Genomic DNA, 19177 nt, shown 5'->3' with positions numbered 1-19177 from the left:
CTGTTGGGAACTCCGGTTGGGAGCGAGAGTGTATGCTGTCCGGTTTTATTAGCAGATATTCAAGGTAAGCATATTACGTTTTCAAACTTATCCCAAAATAATTATGTAGATTGTTAGCACCCAGAGCTGTCGTGTGCTTTACATACAGTACAGGCCAAAGTGCACACCTTGTGTAATCCATGTCTTGTACATTGTAACGCGTGGTAGCTAGGATATGTGTATAAAAGTACCAACAAAACGGAGAAGCTTCCACTATGCACATTTATTCACAAAAAATAATATTTCCACCTTGACCACTCTGCACTCGGGAGCTCAGCAGTACGCAAACACGCGTTCCCTGACGAACTCCCAACATTGTTGTGAGGTCCACGTCAGAGTCACTGTCGTCACTGTAGCGTGCCATAGTGCTTTAATTATTTAGTATGATTTGGGGAAATCTTCCACGAAGAATAGTCAACAAAAAAGATAGCAATAGTAATCCAAATACGCGTCTTTTTCACTCACTCGAAGATCCAGGAATTAGACCGATCCCATGACAATGTCGCAGCCCTCGATTCCACAAAATTGACTGATCCGAATAGCCGCTATGGGACCGACAAATCAAAAAAAAATGGACAGATCCGAAACCAATATTGCAGACGTGGTGGGACCGTCAGATCCAGAAAATAGACGTATCCCTTACTTGACTGAGGATCCAGGAAAAATGTTCGGGCGCCAGCTGTAACGCGTGGTGGGTAGGGACCAAAAAGGGGGAGAAGCTTCCACTTACGCACATTTATTCACTCAAAATAATAATTCCACCTTGACCACTCACTTCACTCCCCTTGTTTCCATTTGACTGGAAATTGCATCCAAAAGCAGCACATCGTGGCATTTTACTTGGCGAGTTTAGGCAGCAATAAGCAATTGTTGAACACAAAAGATACCAATGACGTCATCACTGCGAGCCCGCAAACCATGGCGCCAACTAACGGTCAAAATATGAACTAAATATTATAAAATACCGCCATTGATTTAACATTTTATGCGTTAAACAACAACATATTTTAGTAAAAGAGAAAAATTGTGGTTTATTAGAGCCTACATGTATTTAAGTTAGTGGATCACTTTAAGGTAAATTGGAACTGTTAAATGTCTTCATTAGTTTGCATTAAATCGTTCGTAGGCCCTTGAATCGAATCGTCGCAGAATATTGTATCACTGTCTAAAGAACTGATGATGAAATATCATTAAGTATTTGCCACCCTCAAAAAGTTCCTGCCCCTCTCTTGCCACCCCTTCAATATATTTCTAGAGCCGCCCCTGCTTTTCACCAGTACACGTCCAATCCATTTGAACTGGGAATGTTCATTCGCAGCCAATCTGATTCCTCCCACTTCAAACGGATTGACGTCTAGCGGCGTCAATGGCAGTCAATGAGTAAATCGTGACAACCCTCGCTGAGAGTTTCGAAAATTCAACTCCACGTTTGAACCGAATGATTGAAACGCTGCAAATCCTCCGTTAAGCAGAGGGGCGAAATGATGACACTAAACAGCACAAAATATCCTCTGGCCCCAATAGCACTCCGGATCATTAAATCTTCACAACAATTAAGCCCTTTTACAAAATGCAAGCAGAGAGCCCTTGTTTCCATGGCGATGGGGAGCCCCTTCAGTGTGTGCATCAAGTGGAAGTGAGAAAAGGTCAAACAGAGAAGGCCTGACATGTCTGACACATTTCAACTCGCCGCGTTTGCATTACAGCACTTAACACTGTAATAGCAGGGAGGGCAGCACCACGGCATTTGGGGGTAAACGCAGGGCACGGATGGGCCGTGGCAGGACATTTCTCTTTCACTAAACACGCAATCTTCTAATAGTCTCATCTAACACTGTCACTTGGACGCGAATGTCACTCAATTTCAGAAATGACATTAAAAATATTTCGCTTCCTGCAAAAACAATGACAGAAAATACTGTATTTGGTATATAATACTGTGGATTAGCTTAATATCAAATTACTACTGTGCCAGCCAGGAGATCATCCTGAGCAACAATGGAAAAAGATAAAAAATAAATAAGGATATTATCTGCCGCAAATAATGAAGCTAACATCCATTCGTTACATTTTGGTTTGTTAGTAGCAAACACTGCCACAAACAATACCTCATTAATGAGGTTGTAGTTTCACCATGACTGATGTAACAACGCCCTCTGCTGGTTATAAAGCCAAGCTGAACATGTGCCAGTATTTCACCATCCTTTTTCAAAGAGACTCACACTTCAGCCTGTGGTCGACGATTTTTTCAGCCTGCTTGGTGGAGCACTTAGCAAACCAGTTGTCGCCAAGCAGCACGGTGACCTCGTTACAATGTACCAGCTTCCCAGGCATGAAGGCCATCGGGCCGAACGGCACCTGTGCACAGAAACGGGATGAAATATGTGTAAAAGGCAAAATGATAAGACACCAAGCAGTGCCAGAATTGCATGAACACAATAGTAGCGTATTCCACTTTCAGGTGAAGCAGGGATTTTGCGTTTTCCAATTTTTTAAGGTTGCCCCTCCCCCATCCGACACGAAAATAAAAATAATGTCGATAGTTTGTGTGGCTGTCTGCTATCATTTTTGAGATATTTACAAATCTTTCATAGGTCAATCTGAGGTCAACTGGCCCCCCATTTTCATTGAAATAGAGCGACGGTGGCGCAGGTGGTTCAGCAGGTCGATTGAAGGGTATGTGGTTCGATTCCAGCCCCCACTTGGGCCCATTGTCATTGTATCCTTGAGCATGATACTTCAATCCTACTTGCCTGTGTCAAAGGAGTGTGAGAATGAGTGGTCGGAAGGGTCAGATTTACTACTTCGACTGCCAGCCCGCAGTTGTTTACGCTCTTTCCTCAGTCTCGGAATCCGGGCGGGCGGGGAAATGACAAAAGCCGGTGGCATAAAATATAGTTCGGGAGGTGCAAGAAGTGGATAGTTTAGACTAAAGATGTCCGATCACGTCATTTTCAAAGTATCGGAATTGGCAAAAAAATATCGGACATGCCTTTTTTAATATATATATATATTTTTTTATTAAACAGTTTTTTAATTGTATTTAACGTTACAGACAAAATGTCTTACACTCATCCAGAGTCTTTGGTTTTGGCTTAAAGTGGGGCTGTCAAATGTATCGCGTCAACGGTGGTAATAACATTAAAATATTTAACGCAATTAACGCATGCGCTGCACTACCCACTCACGCATTGTCGCGTTCAATCTATAATGGCACCGTATTATGTATACATAGAACTAAAAGACAACGTAAAATGAGTAGAGGAAATTTTGGCAGCCTTTGAAGCCTGTTTTTTAATTGGCTAAAGCCTTACAATCCCCCTCTCAATGATCAGAAATATCGTGGGAAGCAACGTGGGGAAGAAAGGTAGTAGTTCATCGTTTTCTTAACACCCTATTTTATTTCCCAACGCTGAGAAGATATATCAATGGGTACCATTACGCACAGTCATGGTTGCACTTCCCATCATGCATTTGGGCAGAAGTTAAATGGCTGAATTATCATTTACTGAAAGCTCATAAAAGTCCACTAGATAGCAATATTTTGTCACAATATACAAAGTCACATTTGTCCTTTTAAGAATTACAAGTCTTTCTATCCGTGGATCCCTCTCACAGAAAGAATGTTAATAATGTAAATGCCATCTTGAGGATTTATTGTCATAATAAACAAATACAGTACTTATGTACTGTATTTTGAATGTATATATTCGTCCGAATTTTATTCATTTTTTTCTTAATGCATTGCTAAAATATATATGATCGGGAAAAATTATCAGGAATGATTGGAATTGAATCAGGAGCAAAAAAAAAAAAAAAAAGCAATTGGATCGAGAAATTTCGGGATCGGCAGATACTCAAACTAAAACGATCGGGAGCAAAAAAACATGATCGGAACAAGCCTAGTTTAGACCAGGGGTGTCCAAACTTTTTGCAAAAGGGGCCACATTGGGGCCAGGCTTGCTGTCCTAACCTGTCTACCGGGTTAAGAAAGTTGTTCCATGGACCAAGACCACAACAGTCTCCTCTCCTGTAGCACCAAATATTTTTGATGGCAAAGCACAATACCTGTTGGGTTTATGTTTTAGTTCAGTGCTCATTATTCAGGAAACAAATCTTCAATTATATTGACTAATTGATTGTGACTGACTCAAATTATATTTATTTGAAAAAATGAATATTGGCACTTAAATTGAAGTCAAGACTATTCTTGTCTTTGTTTTGTTCATAATAATGCTCATGTCATGAAAAATCTGGTTAGGTCAAAGGCAAAAATCTATGTTGAATCCACCACTATTTTTTTTTTTAATTAAACCTCCTGGTGTTCAAAAACTTGGGTGAATATACATTCAGAAAATTATATATTTATTATCGGTTATCGATATCGGCTTTGAGGAGCAGGAAGTTATTGATATCGGTTTCAAATAATGGATATCATGCACCCCTAACAATAAATCCACAAGATGGCATTAACATTATTAACATTCTTTCTGTTAAAGGGATCCATGGATAGAAAGACGTGTAGTTCTTAAAAGAATTTTATATAATTTAAAACCCCTCTTAATGTTTTCGTTTTAATGAAATTTGTAAAATTTTCAATCAAAAAATAAACTAATAGCCCGCCATTGTTGACGTCACCGAGCGGGACGTCACATGGGCTCCCTGCCGTTCTTCCGTAGTGTCTACGTAAGGTAGTGACTGAAATACACCACAAGGTGTCAATGGCGAGTTTTAAATGAATTAGCGATCTAGCCAAGGCAAAGTCTGAGTAAGTTTTACGTGTATTTTGCATAGCTATTTTGATTAGGAATGCCAGTTTTCTTTGCATTGTGCAAATTTGTTTTTGTGAACATTATTTTTTTGAGAGAGAGGAATATTATTTTTGTTGTGCTTTCACTAAATGATACTGTAGCGACTTAAATGTTCCGCCCAAATGCATGATGGGAAGTTGGGCAACCATTACTCTCAGTGGTGGCTGCAAATGTTCTACGTTGCGTTCAATGAAGCGTGTTAAGAAAAAGATCGTCTCCTGTCATTCTTCACCACATCGCACGTTACCTTTTATTTGTCTGGTTAAAAACTTTTTAACTTTTGGTTTGCTTAGTGACGGTTTCATAGATATTACACATTTTCTGTTTTATTGATAGCGTCACCATCACAAACTAACACCGTTTTATCATTTTACCCTTTTTCTTCATGTTTTAGTGATAACGTCACCGACACAAACACTTGTGTAATAAAAAAATCATTTGTAATAACTGCAAAACTAGCAGCATAAACAAAAACCTTTTACAGCATATAACATGACAAATGAATGGCACCACTTCAGGTCCATTCTGCAGTAAATAAATAGCCATGAGTGACATCATCAACTGAAATATTAATATCTATAAAACAATAGCAGCAAATGGGGGAGGGGCTGCGTGACCGCATCACTACAAATTAAAAGCAGAGTGTCTACAGAACTTTCAGCACAAACACAAACAAAGCACAAACAAATGAACACCATTTTTAAGAATAATAATGATGCCTTGGATTTATATAGCGCTTTTTTGGACACTCAAAGAATTTACATTGCATTGACAACTATTGACAGCATTTTTAATCAAAATAGGGGGGCTGGTTGACCTTAGATTGAACTATAAAAGAATTGCAAATATCTCAGCGGCACAAACAAAACTTTGTACAGCACAATCGATTGACATCATTTTTTACATAAATTTGTGTCTGATGGGGAGGCAACAAATTAAATGAATTTTAACAACTAAATCTTCTCAATTTACCATTATTAGGTGCTGAGAAAAAACATATATGAACGTAAAGTTACAAATCTTACCATGATGTCATAAGACAGCCTATCCGGCAGCGTTTCGAGGCGTTCTTTCAGGGCTTCGTAATCACCGGAGACCTTTTCCCTAAACATTCATGGACACAGAAATTCATAACTTGCGCAAAAAAGGTCAATTTTACCACAAAGAACAATGATTAACAGTTAAAAATCTGTCAAGTGGAGTTAGTTTAAATAAATGCAGATTTAAAAAAAAAAAAAAACAGTACAGTACACTGATTTGCCCACACGAGGTCACCGTTACTCATTTGATTGGCAAATGAGTAACAATATTTCTCAAATTCTACTATCATTATAGAAACCATGGGGGGAGAAAAAACAAAAAACAAAAACCTGGGCACAACTGAATTTATGGTGCTCACATTTCCATTTTTAGAGGAGACGTTAGGTTTCTTAAATCCATGTAAAATATGTCAATTAAGTACACTGCAATAGGCTGGCAAGCAATTTAGAGTGTAACCTGCGAACTGCCCATAATTAGGTGTGATAGGCTCCAGCACCCCCGAGAGCCTTGTGAGGATGAACGGCACGGAAGTTGAATGAAAATGTCAATTAAAATGTTTGTTTGTCATATTAAAGTATTTAGATAATAGTAAATAAAATACATTTTTAATATGTTTATTTACCAAACATGATAAAATAGTTAAATTTAGTGAATAATTATGAAATATTTCCTTTTAAATCAATCATTATAAACATTTTTACTTCTTTTCAAATTAGCTCTAAAAATAACCTGGCCCATTTGAAAAGAAAAAATATAATGTGGCCCTTGAGCACCAATGTTTGTCAAGCTCAACTGGAAAATGTTGCAGTATTTGGCCAGCCAATGTCACCTACGACGGAGGATTAGGGCCAACTAAAGGAGAAAAAAAAAAAAAGGACAACGAGATTAAAGTTGTACTGGTACTACAAGAAAAAAAAAACAGTATTATTACAGTGTATCACAAAAGTGAGTACACCCCTCGCATTTCTGCAGATAATTAAGAATATTTTTTCATGGGACAACACTGACAAAATGACACTTTGACACAATGAAAAGTAGTCTGTGTGCATCTTATATAATAGAGTTCATTTATTCCCCCCCCCCCTCAAAATAACTCAAAATCAGGCAGGCAAACTTGCCACCTTTCGGCGAAATTTCGCCGTTTTGAAATCAAAATGGGTCATTCTTCTGAATCTCGTAGATCCGAGGAGAAAAAAAATGGGGGAGGGGGGTGGGCTGTCAACGAGCGAGTGAAACCGTTAACTTCAAAACCGTAGTCCATGCTCAAAACTACACTCTAGTCCGATGACCTAGACCAGGGGTGACCAAACTTTTTGCCAAGGGGGCCAGATTTGGTGTGATAAAAATGTGGGGGCCGACGTCCTTTACGTAGAAGAATATATTTAAGCAAATTTTAACAAGCCATTCTGTGTGTCATTTTTTTTTTTATTAATAATTTCAACAATCGTGTGTCATTTTTTTTTTTATTAATAATTTCAACAATCTCGCAACTAGCCTTTGTGGCGTTCTCTTTCGACTCTCGGCTCTTGTGAAATACTGCTACAGTGAAATTAAACTAGCTTCCATTTGCTTCAATTTCTCGCGCGTATCTACCCTGTAATCTTGTAGTACATGTCAGCGTGTGTTGTTTGGTAATATCGCCTCACATTGAACTCTTTTAAAACAGCGACTGTCTCTGCAAATGAGGCAGACACAGTTGTTGCGTATTTTAGTGAAGAAATAGTCCAATTTCCACCTATCCTTGAATCGTCGGCCATCGCAGTCAACTTTCCTTTTTTTGTTGATTGTCGCCATTTTAGAAAATTGGAAGGGTCACACGGGGTAATGTTGTTTAAGAGTTCTGATGGTTTTTAGTGGGTAAATGAGGAGCAGCATTTAGTGTGTAAGCTACATCATATGCTAGTGGCAGTACTTCTGACCAATTTATTAAGTCTGTGTGTGGGCCAGACATTATTGATTTAATGACAGAGGCTGGGGGCCGGATAAAATTTGACCACGGGCCGCATTTGGCCCCCGGGCCGGACTTTGGACTTGTCTGACCTAAACCTATCACCGCCACTCTCTTCTTGTGACAACAAATGACTGACAATAGTGAGAGACGGGAGCACAGTTACAGTGCCCTGCAAAAGTATTCGGCCCCCTTGAACCTTGCAACCTTTCACCACATTTCAGGCTTCAAACATAAAGATATAAAATTTCAATTTATTGTCAAGAATCAACAACAAGTGGGACACAATCGTGAAGTGGAACAAAATTTATTGGATAATTTAAACTTTTTTAACAAATAAAAAACTGAAAAGTGGGGCGTGCAATATTATTCGGCCCCCTTGCGTTAATACTTTGTAGCGCCACCTTTTGCTCCAATTACAGCTGCAAGTCGCTTGGGGTATGTTTCTATCAGTTTTGCACATCGAGAGACTGACATTCTTGCCCATTCTTCCTTGCAAAACAGCTCGAGCTCAGTGAGGTTGGATGGAGAGTGTTTGTGAACAGCAGTCTTCAGCTCTTTCCACAGATTCTCGATTGGATTCAGGTCTGGACTTTGACTTGGCCATTCTAACACCTGGATACATTTATTTTTGAACCATTCCATTGTAGATTTGGCTTTATGTTTTGGATCATTGTCCTGTTGGAAGATAAATCTCCGTCCCAGTCTCAGGTCTTGTGCAGATACCAACAGGTTTTCTTCCAGAATGTTCCTGTATTTGGCTGCAGCCATCTTCCCGTCAATTTTAACCATCTTCCCTGTCCCTGCTGAAGAAAAGCAGGCCCAAACCATGATGCTGCCACCACCATGTTTGACAGTGGGGATGGTGTGTTCAGGGTGATGAGCTGTGTTGCTTTTACGCCAAACATATCGTTTTGCATTGTGACCAAAAAGTTCAATTTTGGTTTCATCTGACCAGAGCACCTTCTTCCACATGTTTGGTGTGTCTCCCAGGTGGCTTGTGGCAAACTTTAAACGAGACTTTTTATGGATATCTTTGAGAAATGGCTTTCTTCTTGCCACTCTTCCCTAAAGGCCAGATTTGTGCAGTGTACGACTGATTGTTATCCTATGGACAGCTGTAGATCTCTGCAGTTCATCCAGAGTGATCATGGGCCTCTTGGCTGCATCTCTGATCAGTTTTCTTCTTGTTTGAGAAGAAAGTTTGGAAGGACGGCCGGGTCTTGGTAGATTTGCAGTGGTCTGATGCTCTTTCCATTTCAATATGATGGCTTGCACAGTGCTCCTTGAGATGTTTAAAGCTTGGGAAAACTTTTTGTATCCAAATCCGGCTTTAAACTTCTCCACAACAGTATTTCGGACCTGCCTGGTGTGTTCCTTGGTTTTCATAATGCTCTCTGCACTTTAAACAGAACCCTGAGACTATCACAGAGCAGGTGCATTTATACGGAGACTTGATTACACACAGGTGGATTCTATTTATCATCATCGGTCATTTAGGACAACATTGGATCATTCAGAGATCCTCATTGAACTTCTGGAGTGAGTTTGCTGCACTGAAAGTAAAGGGTCCGAATAATATTGCACGCCCCACTTTTCAGTTTTTTTATTTGTTAAAAAAGTTTAAATTATCCAATAAATGTTGTTCCACTTCACGATTGTGTCCCACTTGTTGTTGATTCTTGACAAAAAAATTCAATTTCATATCTTTATGTTTGAAGCCTGAAATGTGGCGAAAGGTTGCAAGATTCAAGGGGGCCGTATACTTTTGCAAGGCACTGTATCAACAATCAGCAATGAGGAGGCGGAACCCCTCTACATCCCAGCTTCTCTTATTCTCGTAGTAATTTACGACTTTTTTTTGTAGTAAAAGTTTGCCTTTTTCTTGTAATATAAACAGGCCCAATGTAATAAATCGACTTTTTCTCGTAGTCCTTTTTTTCTACTCCTTTCTTTGGCCCTAATCCTCTGTCATAGCCACCAATATGTCCTTCCTGAATAAAAACCCCAATACGTGATAACTCACTAATGTATTTCCACCTCATCAACCTGTTTGACTAACATCCACATCCTGTCTTTTGTTCTCATCAAAGAAAATCTTATAATAGCACAGGAGAATTACTAATGACGTGTGGATTCCATGACTGGTAACTATTGTTGAACCATCTTGCATGACAACGCTGTCGGTAAAATTATTTTATACATGTAGTAATGTGGGCGAACATGTTCTCTAGTTTTAGAGCCTTGCTAGTACAGGTAGTATTACTTCTAGAGGTGGGAACTTCTGAGTAGCTCACAATATGATACAAGGCTCACGATATTGATTATCTCACAATATGGCCATATAACAATTATCGATACATGGGTTAGGAAATAATTCTGCTGCGAATTGGATTGTGTTTATTAGCAGTGCAACGGTTTGCGGTTCAAAACCGAACCGTACAGTTCGCCCTGTACGGTTCAATACGCCTTTATGAACCGCGCCTTTTTGGTTTTGCAATTACAGTAATTTATTCCGAACGCTTGTGGAATGAATTGGTCAAACTCTGTGTGCCTGTGTGTGACGTGAAGCGTAGCTGATGAGAAATTCCCGCCCCGCGAGTAAATGTCCAATCGCTGTCAAGCACCTGTGTAATAGGAGCCGAGTAACGCCCTCTCTCGCTTACGAGCGAGGTGAAAGTGAAACAAGAAAGAAAACAAAAAAAGTTATGGCGAGCAGAGGAGTCGACAGACCGATTTTTGAGGAGAACCCGGCTTCTTTCAAATCTGCGGTGTGGCAACATTTCAGTTTCCCCGTGGACTACAATGCAGACGGAGAGAAAATATTGAAAAAAAATTAAACAATTTGCAAGCATTGCTTAGCTCTTGTTCCCTATGCCAACGGCAACACTTCTAACATGACTTGGGCACCTCAGCCAGCATAACCCACAGACATCGCTTTCCTCAGAGCAGGACAACCCCGAAGATGACACCAGTGAAAACACACGGGTCCATAGAAGAGGCGTTCCAAAAGCCTTACAATATCAGGTCAGAAAAACAAGAAAATAACCCACGCAGTGGGGATGTGCATTGCAAAAGACATGCAACCATATTCCGTGGTTGAAGATGCGGGCTTAGTTAATTTAATTGCAACGCTTGACCCGCGTTATATTGTTCCCTCGCGGACATATTTCGCGAACAACATAATTCCCGACATTTATGAAATGGCACGCAAAGCCATCGAAGATGATTTCGCGAAAGCACATAGTTTCGCCCTGACCGCTGATAGTTGGACGTCCCGTGCTACAGAGTGCTACTACCTAACTGTGACGGTCCACTATAATTCATACCTGTCAAGTTGTACGGTCTCAGCGTTATTTGTACAAGTGAGCACTGATTTTTAAATGTGTACGCCGTACGTTACGTTAAAAATCTGCACGTTTTTCGTGCATTGCGTTTTTTTTTATCCGTTTGGATTTGGTCACGCGTTTGGTTAGTAGCAAACGCGATGCTAGGCGGCTCCAATATTTCCTGACAGTGGCCGACATCATACAATCTACGCCTAGATACCTCATGCATATAGAACTACATGCGAAATGACACACGGTAGCGTTAGTAAACAGCCGCCATTTTAGAGCAGTAAACTTCTCAGAAAGGCTCTGTTGTAGTAAACCTTCCGAGCGAACCTAAGCAACTTTTTATCCAAAATACTCCTAAATCGGCAAAATCTTGACTTGAGTCTATCTTTAAAGGATGAAACAGTTTTGAAATTTTCACATGTCGAAAGTAGACAGAAGGGAACTAAGGCAAAAACGGGAGCAATTTTATCAACTTTAACGGTTGATTCACAACATTAAATGACCTCCAAACATAGCAAAGGTAACTATGTTTTTGGGTTTGTTTGTTTTTTTTTAATGAAAAAAAAAACATGAAAGGTATCACCAGTTACTTTGCCAAGTAACTTTTTTACTACTGTGTGTGTATTTCAGTAGTCAGTCACTACACTTGCCAAAGAGCTAAGAGGCATTTTAACAGTCGAAAATGTTTACATTTTAAGTGTTTATTTCATTTTTTAAAAAGCAAAATAAAAGGCAGTTAAAAAAAAAAATTTTTTTTAAAGCAAAACGCAAACCGAACCGAAACCGTGATCCCAAAACGAACCGTGGGCTAACTGAACCGTTGCACCCCTAGTGTTTATCACTAGTGGACGTCCTATTCATTTGAACAGGGAGGGTGGCAGATAATCGACATTCTTTCATTCACTGCCATCCCTCCCATTTCAAATGGATTTGACGTTTATGACGGTCAATAGCAACCATTTCAGCATTTCAGGTAATTTTCACGACTGCGTTTTTTAGGTACCCCAGTTGAAGCCTGGGACCGTGTGTGTTGGTCAGATGAGACCAATATTGAGCTTTTTGGCAAACACACTCTAAGTGGGTCTGGCGTGCCACGAAAGATGCACATGCTGAAAAGCACCTCATACCCACTGGGAAGCATGGGGGTGGGTCAGTGATGCTGTGGGGCTGTTTCGCTTCCAAAGGCCCTGGGAACCTTGTTAAATGCTTTGAAATACAAGGACATTTTAAATCAAAATCTGTTGCCCTCTGCCCGAAAGCTGAAGATGGGTCGTCACTGGGTGTTTCAGCATGACAATGACCCTAAACATATGGGCAAATCTACACAGAAATGGTTCACCAGACACAAAATCAAGCTCCTCCAATGGCCATCTCAGTCCCCAGACCTTGTTTTGTTGGCAAAAGGGGGTTGTAAAAAGTATTAACACCAGGGGTGCTAATAATTGTGACACACATGATTTGATGTCAAATAATTGTTTCTTTATGTGGGATTTTCCCCCACTGAATAAATGCACTTGTATTGAAGGTAGGATTTTTCTTTTTTCCATTAAGGTCCCATATTATTTGAATATAAAAAATTATTAGAAGCTAAAAAACACATCTTAACCAGGGGTGTCAATAATTACGGAGGGCACTGTATCAATTCTTGGCAGGAGCATATCGATAACCTTTTGGGATGCAAAGTATCACAATACATTACAATTTCAATCATTTTTAATGCCCCTAAAAACTTCCCTTATATAAGTGATGCTTACCAATGCTGAATCCGACGTTTGCAGTCCTTCACCACCTATTATTATTGGGACAAAAAAAAAAAAAAAAAACAGCATATGATAAGGAAATCATAATTCTGCATTTGCAATGTATTTCGGTAACATTGCCATATCATTACGGCTGTAACTAACAAATATTTTCATAATCGATTAATTGGAAAAAGTCCCCGTTTTCATTTACCTTCATGATTTACCTTGAAGTTATTTTAGGCATGTTGTAAGTAACAATGAAGACAAAACAGACGACTTTCCATCAAAAAAAATATTTTATTACGACTTCCTGACTAAACTGTAGTCTACAACTGTATCGATTATCAAATTAGTTGGCAAACAATTTATGAATTGATTTTAATCAATAATTTGTTGCAGCCTTTTTAAGAAGCTAGCTTAGACGAATGTCCGAAAATTGGCAAAAATGTGAATTGTTGTTTTCCAAAGTAAAAGGTTTTTGTTCATGTCCTACTTTGACTTGAACAAAAATATAAACAAGAAATCTGATAATATTTACAACGGAGATGTTATAATTTCAATAATTTAGACAAGTTTATAAAGTGCCTATGACAGCAAAAAGCATGTTTATTTCATATTTCACGCAGTATCTTATGCTCCTAAATGAAATGGACCGCTTGGATGTGTGTGGAAACAATCGATATACGGTATATATTTAGTTTTTTTAATCCCGCAACATGACTATGAGTGACTTCCGACTCCAGTCTCGGGTTGAGGAAGAATGCAAATGTGACGTCACCCGGGTCAGCATCCACAACACAGTCATTGCTTTATAGGATTCAGATGGAATGCAAATTCAGCTGATTTTGCAGATTAATTTGTTTACGTTTTTGCATCACGCCAGCCCAATGTGCTGCAGGCTTTTGTTGCTGCACCGGGGAGAGTGGTGTGAGGCTTTTTGGATTTTCAAAAGATTCTTATTCAACGCGATGGCCAAAACAACTCCAACATTTAAGAAACCATTGGATGGATGACTATGTGAGTAAGCTTCGTGTTTTATATTATGCCAAATACCGGGATCATGGCAAATGTTTTAATAAACACCAAATATGAAGTAATTTGATAAAATGCCAACTAGGGTCACAAATAATGTAATTAAACATTGTCCAACAAATAAAGCATGAAAAAATGATTTATATGTTGTATATTTGACAAAATAATCACGTTTCCGAAGTTCGAGCCTGAAAGGGGATGAAACCGGAAGTGATACGTCACACCGAGAACAGCGATGGCAGTGCTCCATACGGCCGCCATACAAAGCCCTTCAAACAGTAATTCAAACAGCGATATAAGCGATAGATTGAGCGCAAGTGAGGAGATCCAATTTTTTTGAAGAGTTGGAGGAAGAGGAGGAGATTGGAATTTTATGCTGGACCGTACATGTATTAGCCAGACGCTAATCAGGATGCAAACAATGTGCCCAGACTACCTGACATGGAATGGAGACAAGACCCATCGAGATTACAAGATTGGTAAGCTATAGGCTGTTATTGTTTTTATGATTTTAAGCATGTCAGGTAAATAAAACACCTACTATTGCCCGGGAAAGAAAAGTTTTGACAAATCCCCGATCATGTTGTGGAATGAACAGTAGAAGCTAGTAGAGGTGTGCAAAATTTCCGATTCTTAGATTATTCGCGATTCGGCCGTGGAAGATTCGAGAATGATTCACAAACATCCAAATTCCGATTATTGAAATATGCCAAGTAAAGCAGAAGTGCGACATACTCAGCGCGCCGCATGGTCTTCGGTACGCAATTAGGGACGGAGCGAGAGTAGCTAAACATCATGCTTCTCATTACCCGGCCTCTCGGGTAACGCCAATGCTCAACTCACGGCTCTAGCTCAACTCATGCCACAAGATAAAAAAAAACAACAACAACATACCTGACTGCTGCCGAAAAGCTGCTACAAGCCACATTATGTTACGGTAGATATCATTTATATAGGACTAGATGCATTATAGCTTCGGTATCGTTACCAGCACATCTGCAAAAAAACTAGATGCGGGCGTTAGTAACGGCCGCCATCTTAAAGCAGTACACTTCCCTGCAAGGCTGTTGTTGCGAACCGTCCAAGCGAACCTAATTAACTTTTTATCTAAAATACTCCTAAATCGGTAAAATATTGACTTGAATCTATCTTTAAAATAGTTTTAAAACTTTTACATGTTGAAAGTAGACAAAAGAGAAATTATGGAATAACAGGAGCAATTTTAACAACTTTAACGGTTGATTCACAACATTAAATTAATTGAAAGTAGTTTAAAGCTGCTGATATAGAATGGGGACTGGAGTTTTTTTATTTACTGTTATTTTTGTATATTTGTTTACTGCTATATGTTAACTTGATACTGAAATAGTAGTTTGGTTTAGCCTGAGAGGATTTTTGAACAATTTTGGAACTAATGTACAAAAAAAAAGGAGTGGGGTGCATCAATAATCGTTTTATAATCGAATCGGAGCCTCTGAATCGTAATCGTAATCGAATCGTTAGGTGCCCAAAGATTCCCAGCTCTAGAAGCTAGCGACGTTAGCTTTTATTTACCTGACATGTTTCGGCGAACACCTCCGCCTTTGAACCCTCTGACGAAGGCGGAACTGTTCCCTGAAACATGTCAGGTAAATAAACCACCTACCATTGCCTGGGATAAAAGAAAAGTTTTGATGAATCCCTAATTATGTTGTGGAATGAACAGTAGAAGCTAGTGACGTTAGCTTTTATTTACCTGACATGTTTCGCCGAACTCTGTGTAGGCAAAATGAACTCAATACAACTATGATCTGGGATTGCCACGAGTTAGCTTTTGGCTAACGTCGCTAGTTTCTACTGTTCATTCAACAACAGTTGGCAGCTCTGCTTTGGCAAAGTCATCAATCATCTATCCAAAAATCACACTTACTTTTTGGCAAATCCTTGATCATAAGCAGACCGGTTGAGGAAGCAGGCATCTTCGAAGTGTTTGTAGCAGAGAACACGACTCGATGATGGCGTGAAATTCATTCCCTTCGTGCGAACAAAAGATGTCCATTTACGTGCCCTGCTATCCTTTGGCCACTCATACTTTTCTTTAGATTGAGAACAATACATTGCCACACACTGCCATGGCATCTTACAGAGAAGCAATGCAACAATACTGTTCTATGGCAGACTTCCCTCGCAGTTCTCTGTGTGACATAATTTCCAAAGATTTCCGAAGATTGTCGAAGAAAAACATTTTCGTTGTCAAGGGCATTGCTATGGGTTAAACAAAAAATCTGGAAGGGTTGCGTTAAAAAAAATAACGAAAATATGCTTATAATTGTTTAGCCATTGATATTATTCAAAAACATGGTTGGCCAACCTTACTTCACATCTGGTCTTTAATAAGGAGGTGGCTTGCATTTTGTGGGTGATAATACTACTCCTGTTTTGTTTATATTTTCGGCATTACCCCTTCTCTCCCCGGCAAAAAGCACTGTCTTCCCGCCGCCGAGGGCTAACAGATCGGTGGAGCCAAATTAACCCTGACGCAGTGTGTGACATGAGTTTGGGTACTTTGTGTGATTCGTCATTTTCGGTGTTTCCCCGTCTCTCCCCGGAGACGAGCACTGCCTGCCTGCTGCAGAAAAAACTTGGAAACGTCGCTCGGTTCAGGTTAACATGTCAGATAGCTGTCACACCTCCTGCTTTGTTTACGCTCTTTCCTCAGTCTCCGAAGCCGGGGCAGGGAAATGACAAAAGCCGAACTAACGCCGGTGGCATAAAATGCCGTTCGGGAGGTGCAAGAAGTCGACAGTTTTGACAATAATGCAGTAATTTGGTCCTGTTGTACCGAATAAATGTATTTTTAATTTTTCACATTCCATTGAGCGCAAGTCTTATTTGTCATGACCATACCATTTATTTAGCAAATGGGGAAAATACTAAGATACAAAGAATATCCTGTAAAAATATTGGAGAGATTGAAACAATGATATTTTGCTGCTCTCTGTCACAATTATCCTCGTTCTGAATCGGCCCCCTCAATGGGCTTGTAAAATGTGCTTTAATGCTTTTGCACACTAACAGTATTTACAATAATTAAACCAATTATGTGTGTTTAAAACTAGGTGTTATGATTATGTTTTCTCATGTAACAGTCTATTCGCTTGTGCTTTAGTGCTTATACAATGAAAAGAGTAAGATTTCTGTTCTCAGTAAACGATACAATAACAGCTATTTCTCGGTAAACGAAACTTACGCATGTGCAATGAATGCTCTCCCACTTGTCAATAAAAGACGCAACCCCAGGGAGGGGGCTGAGAGAGGGTCACTGGGAGCAAGCGTACTGCACTGTCAGCCCTCTCCCTGGTGGCCGCCGGTGAAACTCAAGATTCCGTTTCCTGTCTGATCCTTGCCTTCGTCCTCCTCTAGGTCTTTGTTATTTTGCTAGATACAAGTAGGTTTAGACCTAACAGGGCTGAATTCTAAATCAGCTGAAATCGTGACCCTGCCGACGTCATCCTTCAGCTGGGGACGCTAGAGTGCTACAATTACAGGTGGGGCTAAACGGCAGATTAACAGACTCATTTCTCATCATCTGCGCTTTGCCAAATTGTTGTATATAGTCGAATTGTCTCAAAATGTGATTCTAATTTACATAATATTGCTAGTCAAGATTTTTTTTATGCTGTTACAGGCACTTTAAGGTGAAGAAGGCCCTAAGCGATTGATTTGGCGATCAAAATATAGTTGTCGATGAATTGGCTAATCGATTAGTTGTCGCATCTCTACATACCATATGATCATTCTTATTGAAAATGTGGAACAACAAGCAATGTATACACTGGGAAATTATTATAAAACAAATTTTACATTGAAGAGCGTTTGCGTTAGAACTCAGTGCCAGTTGATAATATTTGGACGTCTATGTCCGTCAATGGCACAGGAAGAGTTGGGAGTTGGTTGCCAGCAAATAAACGTCGTTTGACTATGCATTAGAATGCACTTACTTTGCTAGGTTGTAATCACACTTGGTTATGAATGAAGCTTTTACAACATCGTCAAAAGAAAAACAAATGAACTACATATTTCGCCATACACGGAATAAGGAAGTGCGAAGACAAACATGTCAGCTGCCATGTCAATAATAGTACCTAAGCTTAAAGTTAAAATTTATATCATGCAATGCTCTTATTTTGCAGCCTATTTTCCTCTGAAACGGGTGATTTCGCGACTTCTGAAGTGGGTCGCGTGCACGAGTTACATGCTAACGTTAGCTGGCGTTATTAGCCAGCTCGTTCACCTTCGTTTAGCCACGATAAACACTCCAAGGTGAAACTGGCTGCTTCGTCTCTACTGGTTTTTTACTTCACTGAAACCACACTTCAAATGTTTGTGTTTCATTTTGAGCAAAACGGGACTTAATAGTTCAAGTGGTTTCAAAAGTAGGAACCTTCTGGAAAATGAAACGTCATATGTTGTGTACAAGTTTGACGTGCAACACTGGTGACACTGGTTTATTACCAAGGCGTTCTATCATTGCACAATCCCACTAAAGCTAACCAATTGGTGGTCCAAAACATCTCTCTGGTCAACCGCGTGGCCAGCAGCTGGTGCTTGACTCGACGCCCCTTGGCTAGCGTTCGTATTTTGTTTTGTTACCTTTTCATGCTCCTCTCGGAGCCTGAAAACTCCACCTGGATCCTCCATATTGATCGGAGTCGGCTCGGTCTTTATCATCCAAACGACACAGCAAAATTTAGAGGGTACTTTTGTTGAGCTACAAACAAAGCTCAGGGGTTGTTGTGAGTCCTAAAGAAGTGTTTATGAATGCAGCAGGAGCTTCTCCTAGGACCCACTTTAGTTGAAGTCATCAACGTGGCAGCGGTAATTATCCACACTTTCGGAAGCAATAACATCTCACACTCGCATTTCAGGATCCCTGCATCATTCCCTCACAAAAATGAAAATGTTTGAAGATGTCCCAGGGAAAAGATATCCTCCTCGGTGTCTGCGCCACAAACGGAACTACACTGAATGAGTACCAAAACATCCGGTTTTATTCGTGCTGCCTTTCAAAATAAAATAGGAGCGGAGTGAAAACACGCACAAGTATCTCGCTGAAACTTGAGGAAAAAATATGTGGGGAAAACGCACAATAATAAATCTGGGTATAATTTCTTGAATATTTTTTTATGTTAAGACAAAATTAGGCAGAAACACGAGCTGTTCGTACTTTACGAGTGAAATGAAATC

General features: G+C 39.8%; 1 protein-coding gene across 1 annotated transcript in view; it reads right to left on the bottom strand.

The window, feature by feature from the left end:
* Positions 1–18960, bottom strand: part of uri1 (URI1 prefoldin like chaperone) — a 34424-nt gene extending 15464 nt beyond the window's left edge. The window contains exons 1-4 of the mRNA XM_057837905.1: positions 18584–18960; positions 12932–12966; positions 5876–5954; positions 2262–2397 (exon numbers count right to left, since the gene is read on the bottom strand). Coding sequence (XP_057693888.1) covers positions 2262–2397; positions 5876–5954; positions 12932–12966; positions 18584–18661 — 328 coding nt within the window. The 5' untranslated portion in view covers positions 18662–18960. The remainder of the gene's footprint in view (positions 1–2261; positions 2398–5875; positions 5955–12931; positions 12967–18583) is intronic.
* Positions 18961–19177: the final 217 nt, after the last annotated feature.

Source organism: Corythoichthys intestinalis, chromosome 5, assembly GCF_030265065.1.
Source record: "Corythoichthys intestinalis isolate RoL2023-P3 chromosome 5, ASM3026506v1, whole genome shotgun sequence".
NCBI classification, from domain to species: Eukaryota; Metazoa; Chordata; class Actinopteri; order Syngnathiformes; family Syngnathidae; genus Corythoichthys; species Corythoichthys intestinalis.
Note: the sequence above shows the minus strand (reverse complement) of the source record. Positions and strands in the feature narration are given on the sequence as shown.